This window comes from Protomyctophum parallelum (genome assembly GCF_964188405.1).
Source record: "Protomyctophum parallelum genome assembly, chromosome: 5".
Lineage (NCBI taxonomy): Eukaryota > Metazoa > Chordata > Actinopteri > Myctophiformes > Myctophidae > Protomyctophum > Protomyctophum parallelum.
Genome location: NC_139702.1, coordinates 35,271,289 through 35,285,611, shown reverse-complemented (window position 1 = coordinate 35,285,611; position 14,323 = coordinate 35,271,289). Strand labels below are relative to the sequence as shown.

General features: G+C 50.0%; 1 protein-coding gene across 1 annotated transcript in view; it reads left to right on the top strand.

Annotated features, from left to right (window-relative positions):
* Positions 1–227: 227 nt before the first annotated feature.
* Positions 228–14,323, top strand: part of wdr17 (WD repeat domain 17) — a gene marked incomplete at both ends in the record, with an annotated part of 32,814 nt that continues 18,718 nt past the window's right edge. Inside the window, 12 exon segments of the mRNA XM_083764442.1 lie at positions 228–350; positions 658–841; positions 1,686–1,916; positions 3,049–3,159; positions 3,252–3,392; positions 3,850–3,972; positions 4,520–4,707; positions 5,023–5,191; positions 5,772–5,863; positions 6,125–6,207; positions 6,566–6,652; positions 6,915–7,079. Of these exon segments, the coding sequence (XP_083620568.1) occupies positions 228–350; positions 658–841; positions 1,686–1,916; positions 3,049–3,159; positions 3,252–3,392; positions 3,850–3,972; positions 4,520–4,707; positions 5,023–5,191; positions 5,772–5,863; positions 6,125–6,207; positions 6,566–6,652; positions 6,915–7,079 (1,697 nt within the window).

The window sequence follows — 14,323 nt, the reverse complement described above, 5'->3', positions numbered from 1 at the left end:
ATTGTGTGCAAATTCTGCCAAATGATACAAATGTTGGACTACCTCCAAACAGAGAAGGCCTCGGCCTCAGGTCGAGCCAGGGTGACTCCTGGTTGGATAGCCCTGTCTCAGTAAATGGCTGTTGTCTGTCTGTCTTCCCAGGAGGGACGCATCATGTCTCAGGTGAAACAGGTTGTAATGGTGATGTCTTAACAACTTCCTGTCTGTCTTCCCAGGAGGGACGCATCATGTCTCAGGTGAAACAGGTAGGCCTGCTGGCTGCAGGCTGTCAGCCCTGGAACAAAGATGTGTGTGCAGCCAGCGGAGACCGCTTTGCCTACTGCGCTACTCTGGCTATATACATCTACCAGGTAATCTACAGTATACGTAAAGTGTTAAATAGCTCCATATTGTGATAGTAATCATTGCTATAGACTGTTTTTAACAGTGTTATAGCTCTATATTGTTTTAGTAATCATTGATATAGTGTCTTCAGTAACAGGGTTAAAAAGTGTCTCTGTTGTCTCTCATTTGGACCAGCAGTATATTGAGTTTAAACCATGTGTCTCTTGTCTCTCATTTGGACCAGCAGTACATTGAGTTTAAACTATGTGTCTCTTGTCTCTCATTTGGACCAGCAGTACATAGAGTTTAAACCACGTGTCTCTTGTCTCTCAGTTGGACCAACAGTACAATGAGTTCAAGCTGCGCTCCATCATGTCAGAACATAAGAAGACCATCACAGCCATCAGCTGGTGTCCTGACAACCTGGACCTGTTCGCCTCGGCCTCCGCAGACAACCTGCTCATCATCTGGAACGTTGCCGAGCAGAAGGCTGTCGCACGACTGGACAACACTAAAGGTGCTGAGTCTGACTAGAGATGCACTGGACAATACTAAAGATTCTGATTAGAGATGCACTGGACATCACAAGTAAGACGCGCAAACGCAGGAAGCGAACCCAGCTCGTGTGTGTGTGGTTGTGTGTGTGTGTGCGCTACAGCTGCGCCCTGTGTGTGTGTGTGTGTGTGTGTGTGTGTGTGTGTGTGTGCTACAGCTGCGCCCTCTGGTGGCGGGCGGGTGGTGTAACAGCGACACACACACACACACACACACACACACACACACACACACACACACACAGACATTCAGCCCTTGCTGTCATAGTAAGTGGCTCACTGCGTTCGCAACTAAAGGTATACTGATTAGAGATACACTGGAAAATACTAAAGCTACTGATTAGAGAGTAGTGGACAACAATAAAGAGCCAAAGAGGTAATAATTTGAAATGAACTGGACATTACTAAAGGTACTGATTAGAGATGTGTATTGACAATTTGCAGACAACATTGGAAATGGAACAGGATAAAATGTAATCAGAAGCACAGGTTTATTCTTTTTTTTCTTCTTCTTTTCTTTTTGCAAGCTCCATCATTAATTTTTGTGTAGGCTATAGTTGGCATAATTCAACTGGTAAATATGTACATGATTTAAAAAATTTTTTTGAAAAAGAGCTTAAGTGCTTAATTCATAATGTGCATTAATTTTTGTATTCTCCTCTCCTCTCCTCTCCTCTCCTCTCCTCTCCTCTCCTCTCCTCTCCTCTCCTCTCCTCTCCTCTCCTCTCCTCTCCTCTCCTCTCCTCTCCTCTCCTCTCCTCTCCTCTCCTCTCCTCTCCTCTCCTCTCCTCTCCTCTCCTCTCCTAGGAATCCCTGCTTCAGTCAGCTGGTGTTGGCACTCTGCAGACGGAGTGGCGTTCGTGTCCCTCCGTGGACCCTTGTACGTGTGGGTGTACGGGGGTCCCGACCCGGGGGTCACGGTGCACAAGGAGGCCCACTCCTTCCTCTCTGACATCTGCCTGTTCAGGTGGCACCCTGCCAAGAGAGGGAAGCTGGTGTTTGGACACACAGACGGCAGTCTGTCTATCATTCAGCCAGGTAAAACCTGGACAGACACACGGGAATACAAACAAAATGAAAAGAATCAGTCTGTGTCCTTTGGTGTGGGCCATAGATTCATGTTTCACTTTTGTATACATACAGTATGCTAGCTAGCACCACACAAACCCATATGCGCAATTATGTTGTGGCATCTTTTGAAGATGAAAGGCACAGAAAAGTGCAGCTGCAGCCACAAATAGCCCATTTAGACCTGAGGCCATTTTAAAAATGGCTTTTATATCCTAACCAAATTTTTCTGATAAGCGTCGTGTTGCTATTATACAGTATGTACATAGCAAAACATCAAGTAAAATGACACAGATGCTTCCCAGGTCTAATTGGGAAAAAAGGACAGAGCTTGTAAGGACATTTTTACTGCACAGCTAAATTAAATACATTTTAGTAAATTGTTTTACAAATGACCTACAACTTAAATTAAAGATCTGTTCTCCCATAGCATACGGTCAATTTAAATCTTTGATTGCAGACTTAGCCCCTTAACTGTTTTTAAACATGTATTACATCAGCAAATGTTTCTGTTCTGTTCTGTTTCTGTTTATTAACCTCAGTGTCTTTCGAGAATAAATACACTAGTAAATATACTTTTTTTTTTTTTTTAAGATATTTTTTTGCGGCTTACGCCTTTTATTGATTTTTGAAGGGACAGACAGTAGGCTGACAGGAAACGGGAGAGAGATGGGGGGATGACATGCAGTAAAGGCCGTGTCGGGTCCGGGAGTCGAACCCGCGGCACACTGCGACTGGATTACCAGTCCGGTGCCCAGACCGTTACGCTACGGCCTGGGCCACTAGTAAATATACTTAAGTTAACACTGGGATTTTACTGTGCAGACATTTATCTTCCATTCAGCTTTTTTGTGGAATACCATTTATTTCAGATCCAAATCCTTGTGTGTAAATTAAGGTATAACACAATGTGTGTTGTTGTTGTTTGTTGAAGGGGCACTAGCCCTACAGGTTTAATGTTTGTCAGAGTTTAATGTCTGTTATACTGATCAAATCAGCATATGCATGTTATGTTATGATATCGCGATGATGTAAGATGATAAGGGTTTCTAAAGCGCCCCTCACTTACTTCACACGGGTGTGTTTTTTGTTGTCTTTGCAGGCTGTAAGAGCCAGAAGCATGTGCTCCGTCCAGAGTCTCTAGAGGGAACAGACGAAGAAGACCCAGTTACTGCTCTGGAATGGGACCCTCTGTCCACTGACTATTTACTGGGTAGGATGCAAGTATTTACTGGGATACAAGTATTTACTGGGATGTACTATATGTACTGTATACATATTTACACTGTCTGTCTGTCTGTCCAGTGTCTAACCTGCACAATGGTATCAGACTGGTGGACAGTGAGGCGTTGACCTGCATCACGTCCTTCAGCTTCCCTTCGGCTGCCGCCTCGGTCCAGTGTCTGGCCTGGGTGCCCTCTGCACCGGGCATGTTCATCACTGGAGGTACGTGAGCTGTTCCGTCAAATGGAACCAAATGGACCTGTACCTGTGTAGAGGGTCAATTTGGTTCCATCTGCACACTCTAAGAGTTACAGACTTTGTGTCTTGCCTGGCACCCCTCTGGGGGTTTATGATTAATTAATGATGAACTGATACATCCCACTGAGCATTTCTTTGTCTAATAGATGTCTAATATTCGTCTAAAGGGCCGTCTAAAAATGCGATAAAAAAACGGTTTTGGAGATATGGCTCCTCACGCATTAACAACTGGGTGAACTTCAACCCAACTCTTGATGCTGATCGAGTGCCAAGCAGGGAGGCACTGGGTCTTTGGTATGACCCGGCCACTGGAGAACTAATATTTGTCGTCTGTAATCCAAATCCATATTGTACTAAACTGTAAGTGTGTGTGTGTGTGTGTGTGTGTGTGTGTGTGTGTGTGTGTGTGTGTGTGTTTCAGACTCCCAGGTTGGAGTATTAAGGATGTGGAATGTATCTCGCTCCACTCCTCTGGATAACTTCAAACTGAAGAAGACAGGCTTCCACGCCCTGCATGTCCTCAACTCCCCTCCCGCCAAGAAAGGTGATGCATGCAAGTGTTGAACATATAAGGACCACAATGGAAACAAGTCCCCGGGACCAATTGTGCATGTTATCCTTTTAGCCTAAGATGTTTTATGTGAGTGTGTCCTATAGAAAGGTGGTGTATATGCTTAAATCCAAGTATGCAGAAATTGATGCAATGTAAGCATGTTCCCTGCATGTATGAATGATTGGATTAATTTGGGGCGGTAGTGGCTCAGGAGGTAGAGTGCCGTCAGTGTGATTGGGTAAATGAAATGCACAGTGCTTTGGATGAAGGCATATAAATGCACCGTTTACCATTAAGAGTCCGATTTAGAACTGTTGATCAAATCTTATTCAATGACCAAATCTCAGAGGCTGAATTTCATCAAATGGCGGTCCGTGGCTCAAATGCTGAATAAATATAATGGACCTTGACTTGAAAACCACTGGGCTAATTGCATGAATGTGTGCTCTTTTCTCTTACATGGGTTCCAGCTCTCCCAGTAAGGTTTGAATGGGTTAATTAAACTTAATTGAATGTACATGGGGGGTCTTTCTCTTAGCTGTGGGTTCCAGCTCTCCCAGTAAGAGCCAGTACACCAGCTCCACCAGTGAGGCAGTCCCTCCTCCCACGCTGTCCCAGAACCAGTGCTTCTCTCTGCCTCCTGGACACGCTGTATGCTGCTTCATGGACGGAGGCGTTGGCCTCTACGACATGGGAGCCAAGAAATGGGACTTTCTACGAGACTTGGTATATTTACATTTAAATATGTAATATTGTAATGTTTTTGCTCATCCCTTGTTTTGTTGTTGTTGTTGTACATTATATTAAATTGCACATGATATTGTGTGAAGTGAGGGGCACCTAAAGCAAAAGGTCCGCCACATGACGCCAGGTGTTGGAATATTTTTGAGATTGGGGAACCCCTGTGCTACACTCAATGGAACAGAGCCTTATCATTGGTATTTGTTAATACATGAAGGAAGTAACGAAGAGGCCCAATCACAGTGTTCATAGTACAGGTATGTTTCATTACCACTGAGTGTGTCGTGTCTCTCTCTCCAGGGTCATGTGGAGACAATCTTTGACTGTAAATTTAAGCCAGACGACCCCAACCTTCTGGCCACAGCCAGCTTCGACGGGACCATTAAAGTGTGGGACACCAACACCCTCACAGCGGTATACACCTCCCCGGGGAATGAAGGAGTGGTGTACTCTCTGTCTTGGGCACCTGGTATGAAACACAAACATGCACACGTACACGCGCACATGCACACGCACACGCACACGCGTGTAGGCCAGTGCATGGAAAATTATGGTCCCATTTATAAAGAAGTTGACCATAAAGTCGCGTATGTTCTGAGGGGCGTGGCTACCGTTACAGTCTATGATCGGGATTCCCCACCCACTCGAGTCAAAATAAAAACCAACGGAGAAGAAGGGGGGAAGTCCCACCTCGTTGTCTGGGCCAGCCAATGGCCAGCTGGGCCCAAACGGATCTAGAAAGATGGCGATGTACAATTCAAGGACTGACAGGCTAAAGATGGCGATGTACAATTCAAGGACTGACAGGCTTCATTTTACATTTATGTTAGACCCGCGGAACGCTTTGTCCATATGTTTTACAGTCTATGATGCAAACGTTTAACTGCAGTTCTTTAAGGCTGCCCTCTCTACCAAGTTTAACCTATAGCGATTAATCCTCTCCTCTCCTCTCCTCTCCTCTCCTCTCCTCTCCTCTCCTCTCCTCTCCTCTCCTCTCCTCTCCTCTCCTCTCCTCTCCTCTCCTCTGTGTATGTGTACGTTGTGTGAAGGAGATCTGAACTGCATAGCAGGGGCCACGTCTCGTAACGGAGCGTTCATCTGGGATGTGAAGAAAGGAAAGATGATCACTCGCTTCAACGAGGTCTGTTTACTGTACATCCATTTGGTTCCATTCGTACACTCTTACAGCACCCAAAGAGATAGCAGATCACCCACAGGCAGGTTAATGTGTAAAGTGGTGTGTGTGATGTCCCTGCACGTCATTCTGAACGGATTTCAGAGTTTCTCTAGAACAGTCTGAAGCCAGTTTTTATAAGCCAATCCAATTGTACGACTTGAAATGTGCAGTTGGTGCTCTCTCTCTCTCTCTCTCTCTCTCTCTCTCTCTCTCTCTCTCCCCCAGCATGGTCAAAGTGGTATCTTCTGCATAGCGTGGAGCCATAAGGACTCAAAGAGGATCGCTACCTGTAGTGGAGATGGATTTTGGTCAGTAACCTTCTTAACTGGTAGACGTTAGTTTATGTCTAAAGTCTGAATGTCTCAACACATTTCAGTCTAAAGGTGGTTCCGTGTAGTCACTGCAGGGTTTTTTCTTTTTATCCAAGGAAGACTGATAATTTAATTTAATATTTTCTTCTTTGAAAACTTTTGTTGTTAAATTATTATAATTACTAGACAATGCATGGATATTGCATATTGTTTGGTTACAGTATCATATTTTATTGTTGTAGGCCTATTGTTTGCAGTACCATCAGCATATTGTCGTATTGTTTGCAGTAACATCAGCATATTGTATTGTCGTATTGTTTGCAGTACCATCAGCATATTGTTGTATTGTTTGCAGTATCATCAGGAACATTGATGGGAAAGTCCTTCACAAATATAAACATCCTGCTGCAGTGTTTGGCTGCGACTGGAGCCAGAATAACAAGTATGTGTGTGTGTGTGTGTGTGTGTCTGTCTGTCTGTCTGTCTGTCTGTCTGTCTGTCTGTCTGTCTGTCTGTCTGTCTGTCTGTCTGTCTGTCTGTCTGTCTGTTATTTTGATAAAACCTTTAATTCAAATATAGTATATATGTAAAGATCTTTCATATACAAATGGTGTGTGTGTGTGTGTGTGTGTGTGTGTGTGTGTGTGTGTGTGTGTGTGTGTGTGTGTGTGTGCGTGCGTGCGTGTGTGCATGCGTGTCTGCAGGGACATGATAGCTACAGGCTGTGAGGATAAGAACGTGCGTGTTTACTATCTGGCCACCAGTTCAGACCAGCCTCTCAAAGTGTTCACAGGTCACCTGGCCAAGGTGTTCCATGTCCGCTGGTCTCCTCTCAGAGAAGGAATCCTGTGTTCTGGATCTGATGATGGGTAAGAAGAGCCACTCTGGCTCTCACACTTCTTCTCAAAGAGGACAAGTTAATTTAGGTTTTTATTTTGCCTTGTATTGCTGTACACAACAGTACTTTAACTTTTTCTTACTCTTTACCTGCAAATCTGTAACCTTAAATAGTACAGTACAAAAAGAAAGAAAATATTTGAGTTTTTGAGCAAATTCAGGACCAGTTAAAAAACTTGACTCCACGGAATCTAAACTTTCAAACAATATGCAATTAATTAACCAGTAAAGGCCTATTCCACGATATGACCTATTTTGACCCGTCCACCAGTGACATCATTGATGGGGAATCCAAGCTAATAGAAACAGCAGGCTTTTTATTCCTGGAAAAAATCTGCCTAACGATGATGTCACTGGTGTAGGGGTTTCTGAACTGCCCACAGCCCTCCTATGAGACACAGATCGAGTAGGAAAAAATATTTGGTATTTTATCATACCATTAGTGAAGACCAATTATATGAAGATGTGGTGAAGTGGTCCTTTAACAATTTTTGTGTGTGCATAGGGGTGTACAAACCTTTTTTATTGCCACATTTGTTATAAATGGTTACTGTATCGAAACTCTGGGTTACTTTAGTAACCTCAGTTTATCAAGCGAATCGAGCGAGAGAATCGCCTAAGGCCTAAGGGTGGCGCCATTTCCATGGTGCCAACACAGAATAAATCCATATACTCACGAAACAATACTGATTGGGTCGTGCAGCTGTCTATCACGGCTGTAGCTGCAGGCTCCGCCCAGAGCCTATAAAGCAGCGCACAGCCGGAAAGACGTCATTCCTATCAACCAGTTCTTTTTTCTGTGCTCTTTCTAAGCAAGAAGGGTAGTAAGGGCGATTCTCTCGCTCGATTCGCTTGATAAACTGAGGTTACTAAAGTAACCCAGAGTTTATCTAAGCTCATCTCGCTCAAGAATCGCCTAAGGGTGTACATAAACCCCCCGTATCACTACCACCAGTTGAAAAGGAGGCCCGACCCGGGACCCCTCCCCCAGCAGTTCCCTGCCCGTGGGGAGAAGGAAAGGCAAGGAGGCTATCTGGACCACAGGCCCAGTAGACAAGAACCTAGCTAGCCAGTGAAAACTGTCTAAGCACTCAGACGCGGGCTGATGGTTCCCCATCTTATATGCCCTAGGCTCTATCTCCTGAAGTGCGCGTGTGTGACCGTTGTTCCCAACTGTCCCATCACCTAGCGGCAGCTCCCAGAACGGCGTGAGCAATTCCAAAAGATGCCACGTCCAAGTTATAGTACGTGGCGAAAGTCGAAGGGGACGACCAACTCGCCGCCGTACACACATCCTGAAGTGAGGCTCCCTTCGCAAGGGCCCAGGATGCAGCCATGCCCCTCGTAGAGTGAGCCCGCAAACCCTCCGGGGGTTGTGCTCCTCTTTCGGCATAAGTCAACTGTATGGCTTCCACAACCCATTGTGAAAGTCTCACCTTGGTTATGGGAGTCCCTCTTCTCTGAGGGTCCCATGCAACAAACAACTGACTGCCCTTCCTAAAGGCAGCAGTCCTGTTCACATACAGTTCCAGTGCCCTGACAGGACAGAGACTGTTCAGTCTCTCGTCCTCCGCCGATGCGAACGAGGGCGGGTGGAAAGCTGCCAAATCTACCGGAGCACATCCGGAAGGAAGATTCTTCGGCAGGAACGACAGGTTCGGCCTGAGCGAAACCCTGTTATCGTTCCCACTGAACCTCATGCAGCTTGAGCTCACTGAGAGCGCATGCATGTCACTAGATCGCTTCGCTGTAGCCAAGGCGACCAGCAGGGCGGTCTCTAGTGAGAGAAATTTCAAACCCACTGTGTCCAGTGGTTCGAAGGGGGCTCTTGACAGAGCGTGTAGCACCAAAGTCAGGTCCCAGGACGGAACTAAGGATCTAGATACCGGCCGAGCACGCTTGACACCCCTCATGAACTGACGAATCAATAAGTTCTCACTTATTGGTCTGTTGTCCATACCCACATGGTAGGCCGAACGACCGCCAGGTTGAGTTTGACCGAGAAGTTCCCCAAGTTTCTATCCAACAATTCCTGCAGGAAGGTTAGGATAAGAACCACCGAGGCTTGAAAAGGAACCGCCCGTTCCGGCCTCGCAGCAAACCAGCGCACAAACACGTTCCAAGCCGTGTTGTACCGCTGTCTAGTTGAAGGGGCCCTGGCTCCCAAAATCGTCTCAATGACTCTAGGGGGCAAGCCTGTGGCTACTAGGGTCGACCCTTCACCGGCCATACGCAGACATCTAGGTCCTGCGGGCGCGGGTGGAATATCTCGTGACCCGCCTGGGTAAGCAGATCCCTTCATAGATGGAGCTGCCAGGGCCGGTCGTAGAGGAGGGGACAGATGTCCTGCCTCCAGGATCCTCGGGCTGGCGCCACTAGGAGCACGCTCGAGCCCTGAACCCTCACCCTGGCTAAGGTGAAGGGAATCAACTCCAGTGGAGGAAAAGCATAGAGTAGGCCCTGAGGCCACCGATGTGCCATCGCGTCCAGTCCCAACGTCAGTGAGCCTGTCAGGGAGAAGAAGAGTGGACACTTCTCGTTCCCGCCCACAGCGAACAGGTCTGCGACCGGTGTCCCGAACCTGTCCCAGATCTGTTCCACTACACCCGGGTGTAGGGACCAGTTGCTGTAGCGGAGGAGACCTCTGGACAACGTCCAAAGTCACGGGACGTGGCAGGCTGTCAGTGACAGAAGACGTCTGTCGCACCAAGTCGAAAGCCTGTATGCCAACGTGTGCAGGCGCAGGGACCTCAGTCCACCCTGCCTGTTGATGTAGCACATCGTTGTCGTGTTGTCGGTACGGACGAGGACATGACAACCCCCTATGAGCGGCTCGAACGCTTGCAGCGCGAGGAAGACCGCTAGGAGTTCCAGATAATTGATGTGGGCGGACCTCAAGGTTCCATCCCATATCCCTCTGGCTGACCTGCCTTCGTGGGTGGCCCCCCACCCACTCAGGCTCGCGTCCGTAGTGACGACCTTCCTGGTCAACGGTAGACCAAGGGGGACTCCCTCCGTCAGGATCCGTCTGTCCGACCACCATCTCAGGGCGAGCGTGCATTCCCCGGGGATTGTCACTCGCCGCGAGAGGAATCTGGTGGGCACCCGTAGAGACCTCAACCAGCGCTGAAAGGGTCTCATGTGGAGTCTGCCCAACCGCACCGGAGAGATGGCCGATGCCATCAGTCCCGCCATACGTAGGCAGATCCTGAGTGGCAGTCTGTGTCCTCTCTGGAACAGGGCCACGCACTTCAGGAAGGCGTCGATCCTCTCCGGGCTCAACCGAGCCGTGAAGGAGACTGAATCCAGTGCTATGCCTATGAAGTTGATCGACTGGGCGGGCACCATAACACTCTTCTCGTGATTTATGGTGAACCCTAGGGAGGACATATGGGACACCACCCGAGTGGTGTTCCATAGTGCCTCCTGTGGCGAGCCTGCGCTCAGAAGCCAGTCGTCGATGTAGCTTGCTACACGTAGACCTCGTCGCCGCAGAGGGGCCAGAGCCGTCTCGGTGCATTTGACGAACACCCTGGGGCTCAGGGACATCCCAGAGGGGAGAACCGTGTACTCGTACACCTTCCCCTTGAAACCGAACCTCAGGAACTTCCTGTGAGGTGGGTAGATAGGGATGTGAAAGTAGGCGTCTTTCAGGTCTATAGATGTGAACCAGTCGTTCAGGCGTATAGAGCGCACAAGAGACTTGGCTGTCAGCATCTTGAAGCGGAAGGACTTGAGGTACCGATTGAGAGCTCGTAGGTCCATGATTGGACGTAGCCCCCCCCCCCTTCTTCTTGACCAGGAAGTAGCGTGAGTAAAACCCGCTGCGACTCTGGCTCAGGGGTACCTCTCTGACAGCCTTCTTCTCCAGCAGAGAGTCGATCTCCTGCTGGAGAACCTGACCCGCCTCGCCGCGTGCATCGGAGTAGAGGACTTCTCCGAATGCAGGGGGTCTCATAGCGAACTGGAGCCTGTAACCTCTCGCTATGGTGCGGAGAACCCAAGGAGACGCTCCGCACAGTTCCCACTGTGTCAGGCGACGCGCAAGGGGGTTCTCCATCGCCAGGGGAGCGCGTCGTTGCGCAGGGCTGGCGCCCCCTGGTGGACCAGAGAAAATTTTGGCATGACCCGTCCTGCCAGTGGCGTTTAGGCCCGCCACAAGGCCAAGGTCCCGCCCCACTGTGTCGGAGAGCCCGGGGGCTACCCCTGGCAGTGGGTTCATGTCCCCCCGATGTTGTTGTCGTTGTTTGTTTTAATGGCGTGAAGGCCTTCATTACAGGAAATAAAACAGGTACAACATTGGAAACAACAACATGTCGATGATCGGCCACACCCGTGGTGATGCTCCGCATCGTGAGCCCCCGCCTCTTCCTGGGCGGTCTGAGTGTGAGAAGAATACTCAAATCCAGGCTCAGGGGGGGAGGGGAGACGTCTGGTCTCGTCTCCCCTGGGACTGGGACGGTGTCATTTGCTCTGTGGCTCCCCACGGCCTCTGCCCTGGCCTCGTCTGGGGCCATGGGGCGGGCGGCCGTGGCCACGCCCAGCCGGGCGTCTGTCACGGTTGGGGGTGCTGGCCGAGGCACCGGACGGTGCCAGCTGGCCTCCTGCCCTCTCCTGGTGGGGCTTGGAGCCAGAGCGGCCACCCCTACCACCGCTGGTGTGTCGGGGTTGGCGTGCGGAGGGAGCTCTTGGAGGAGCTCGCTGTCCGTCGTCCACCTTGAAAAGCAGCCTATCTAGAATGCTAAGCATGCTAGGGTGGCATCGGCCATCCAACGAGGTTGCTACTCCCGACCTCGAAAAAGTTAGCTAAATAGCTAAACAACCCTAGCTTCACAATGTACATACCTGTAATGTTGAGGGAAGCAGTCGGTAGTCGAGGGTCGCTGGGGAACCATGTCGAGTGAGACTCGTGCCTTCGGCCGCTGCGTGAAGTAGTAGCAGCGGTAGTTGTCGGTGGAGGCCCGGCTCGGGGGAGCCTCGTTGGTGGGCCGACGAGATCCCGCTGGAGGGAGAGCAGCACCCAGAGCCAGCCGGCGAGGCCTGGCTGATGTCTTGGGTCTGGCTGCACCGGCCTGTTTACCAGTGTGGTGAAGAGCGTGTGGAGCTTGTTGCTGGCGGTCCGAGCCGCCTTCCTGGCAGGGGAGGAGCCCAGGAAGGACTCGTCACGGTGTCTCTGAGACGCGTCAAGGTTGAGGGGTCTGGAGAGAGAGGACGAGGTGGTGGGCCTAGGCCTCGAAGTTTGGGGCTGGTCGGGACAGCCTGGCTCGGAGGTGTCGACCAGGGACCTGTCTTGGTGACTCTTGACGCGTGAGATGCGTCAGCTTTTCTCCCCGTCTGCGAAGCAGAAACAGCAGGGGTAGAGACCAGAGGTCTCGAGAGCCTGGCGAGCATGCTCTAGACCCAGGCAAACCATGCAGCGAGAGTGACTGTCCTCAGGGGACAGCAGGTTGCTGCAGTTGCATGAGAAATTCCCGGTGGCGTTCCTCCTCGGGAACCCGGGAGGGCTGTTGTCACCCCTGCTGAAGGTCCTCCTGGGTCTGGTTGTGCTGTGTAGCGTCACCGCCAGTAGCCATGTTGCCTAGTGTAGTTTTCCAACTGTCCACTGAGGTGTAATAAGGCTAGAAAACTAACCAGGGTCTTCCGACACAGGGAAGAGTCTTGTAGGTCAAGCACAGTTGTAGCTTAAAGAAGGAACCAGCAGTTCAAGACATTGTAGAAGCACTTCTCCTTTAAGTTATAATATAAAAATTATAAAAAAGGAAAAGTGGTGGTGGAGTAGAAGAGTAGGACTCGTGGTGCTCCACTGAAAATCCGCTGTCTAAACAGAGACGACCACGTTGTGAAACTGTGGTGGCCAGAGAAGCTGTTTAGTTGCGTGAAAGAAAAGGCGCCGGACTACGGGAAGGCCGCAAAGCCTGGGGCTCGCGTAGCGCGGCCGTCGGGCTGGTGCTGTTTAGGTCTGACGACACATAGCGATGCGGCGGTTCGTTGGGTAGTGCGGGTTGCGTAGAGCAGGCCTGTGGCCTTCGATAGCAAAAACAACCGTGCCAAAGAGAAGCTAGAGAAGCTGTAGTTAACGCCTGACGGCTGGAAACTAGCTAGTGTCTAGCGGAGCTAAAAGGCTATAGCTGCATTAGCGGGAGCTAGCTAACCTAGGAAGGCTAGCGAAGCTGCGGCTGGATAGCAAGCTAGCGTCGTAACCCGGCTACGGTGGTTGCTTGTTGTTGGTGGTGCTAAAATCAACGCCTAGCGGCCGAGGATTAGCTAGAAACACCGGTAGCAAGCGAAACAGCGTTGCAGCTTGCTGCTTATGCGGGTTGTCTGTTGCCAGGGTTCTGTTGCAGTTGCGACTGAAACATACCCACTGAGGGTCCTCCTGGGTCTGGTTGTGTTGTGTAGCGTCACCGCCGGTAGCCATGTTGCCTAGTTTAGTTTTCCAACTGTCCACTGAGGTGTAGTAAAGGCTAGAAAACTAACCAGGGTCTTCCGACACACGGAGAGAGTTTTGTAGGCCAAGCGCAGTGTTCTCCAGAAGTCTGGAGAAAAAGTAGCTAGAAACCGCTAGATTCCGAAGTAGCTAGAAGTCGCTAGAATACAGCTACAAAGTCGCTAGGTGTAGCCAGATGACGTTAGAAGTCACTGTAAACAGCTACAGAAACACACACCAAGAGCCAGGGGTAGTCAACAGTAGCTAGAAGCAACAGGAGTAGCTGATAGCAGCTAGAGGAGGCTAGAAGTAGCCAGAGGGCAGCTAGATAGTAGCTAGCTAGTAGCTAGGGTCTTTCGACGCGGAGCAACGTGCGTCGCCGATCTAGCGCTAGGCCTTGCGGCCGTGTGGGAGCCTGTGATAGTCGTGGAACGGGCTTCCGAGCCGACGGGGTCTTGCGACACAACGTGGCGGGAAAGAGCTTCCCGAGCCGACGGGGTCTTGCGACACAGCGTAGCGGGAAAGAACGTGGGTCAGCGCGGGCCGAGGGAGTCTGTGAAAACTGCGTTTTAGCTAGTAGGGTCCCTCAAAGTTTCCAACGATAGTGTAGAGAAAACAGGGGAGAAAACAGAGCTAACTGGGGTTGCAAAGCGGAGGTTTATCAACTCACCGTTAGCAGAGCAGTGCAGGTTGACTCCCGCGGGTCGCCGGGCTGAGCTTCTTTCCGACGAGCGGCTGTGTCTTGTCTAACGTGAGGTCCCCCGACACTGGTTAGGCTGAGCCAAAGCT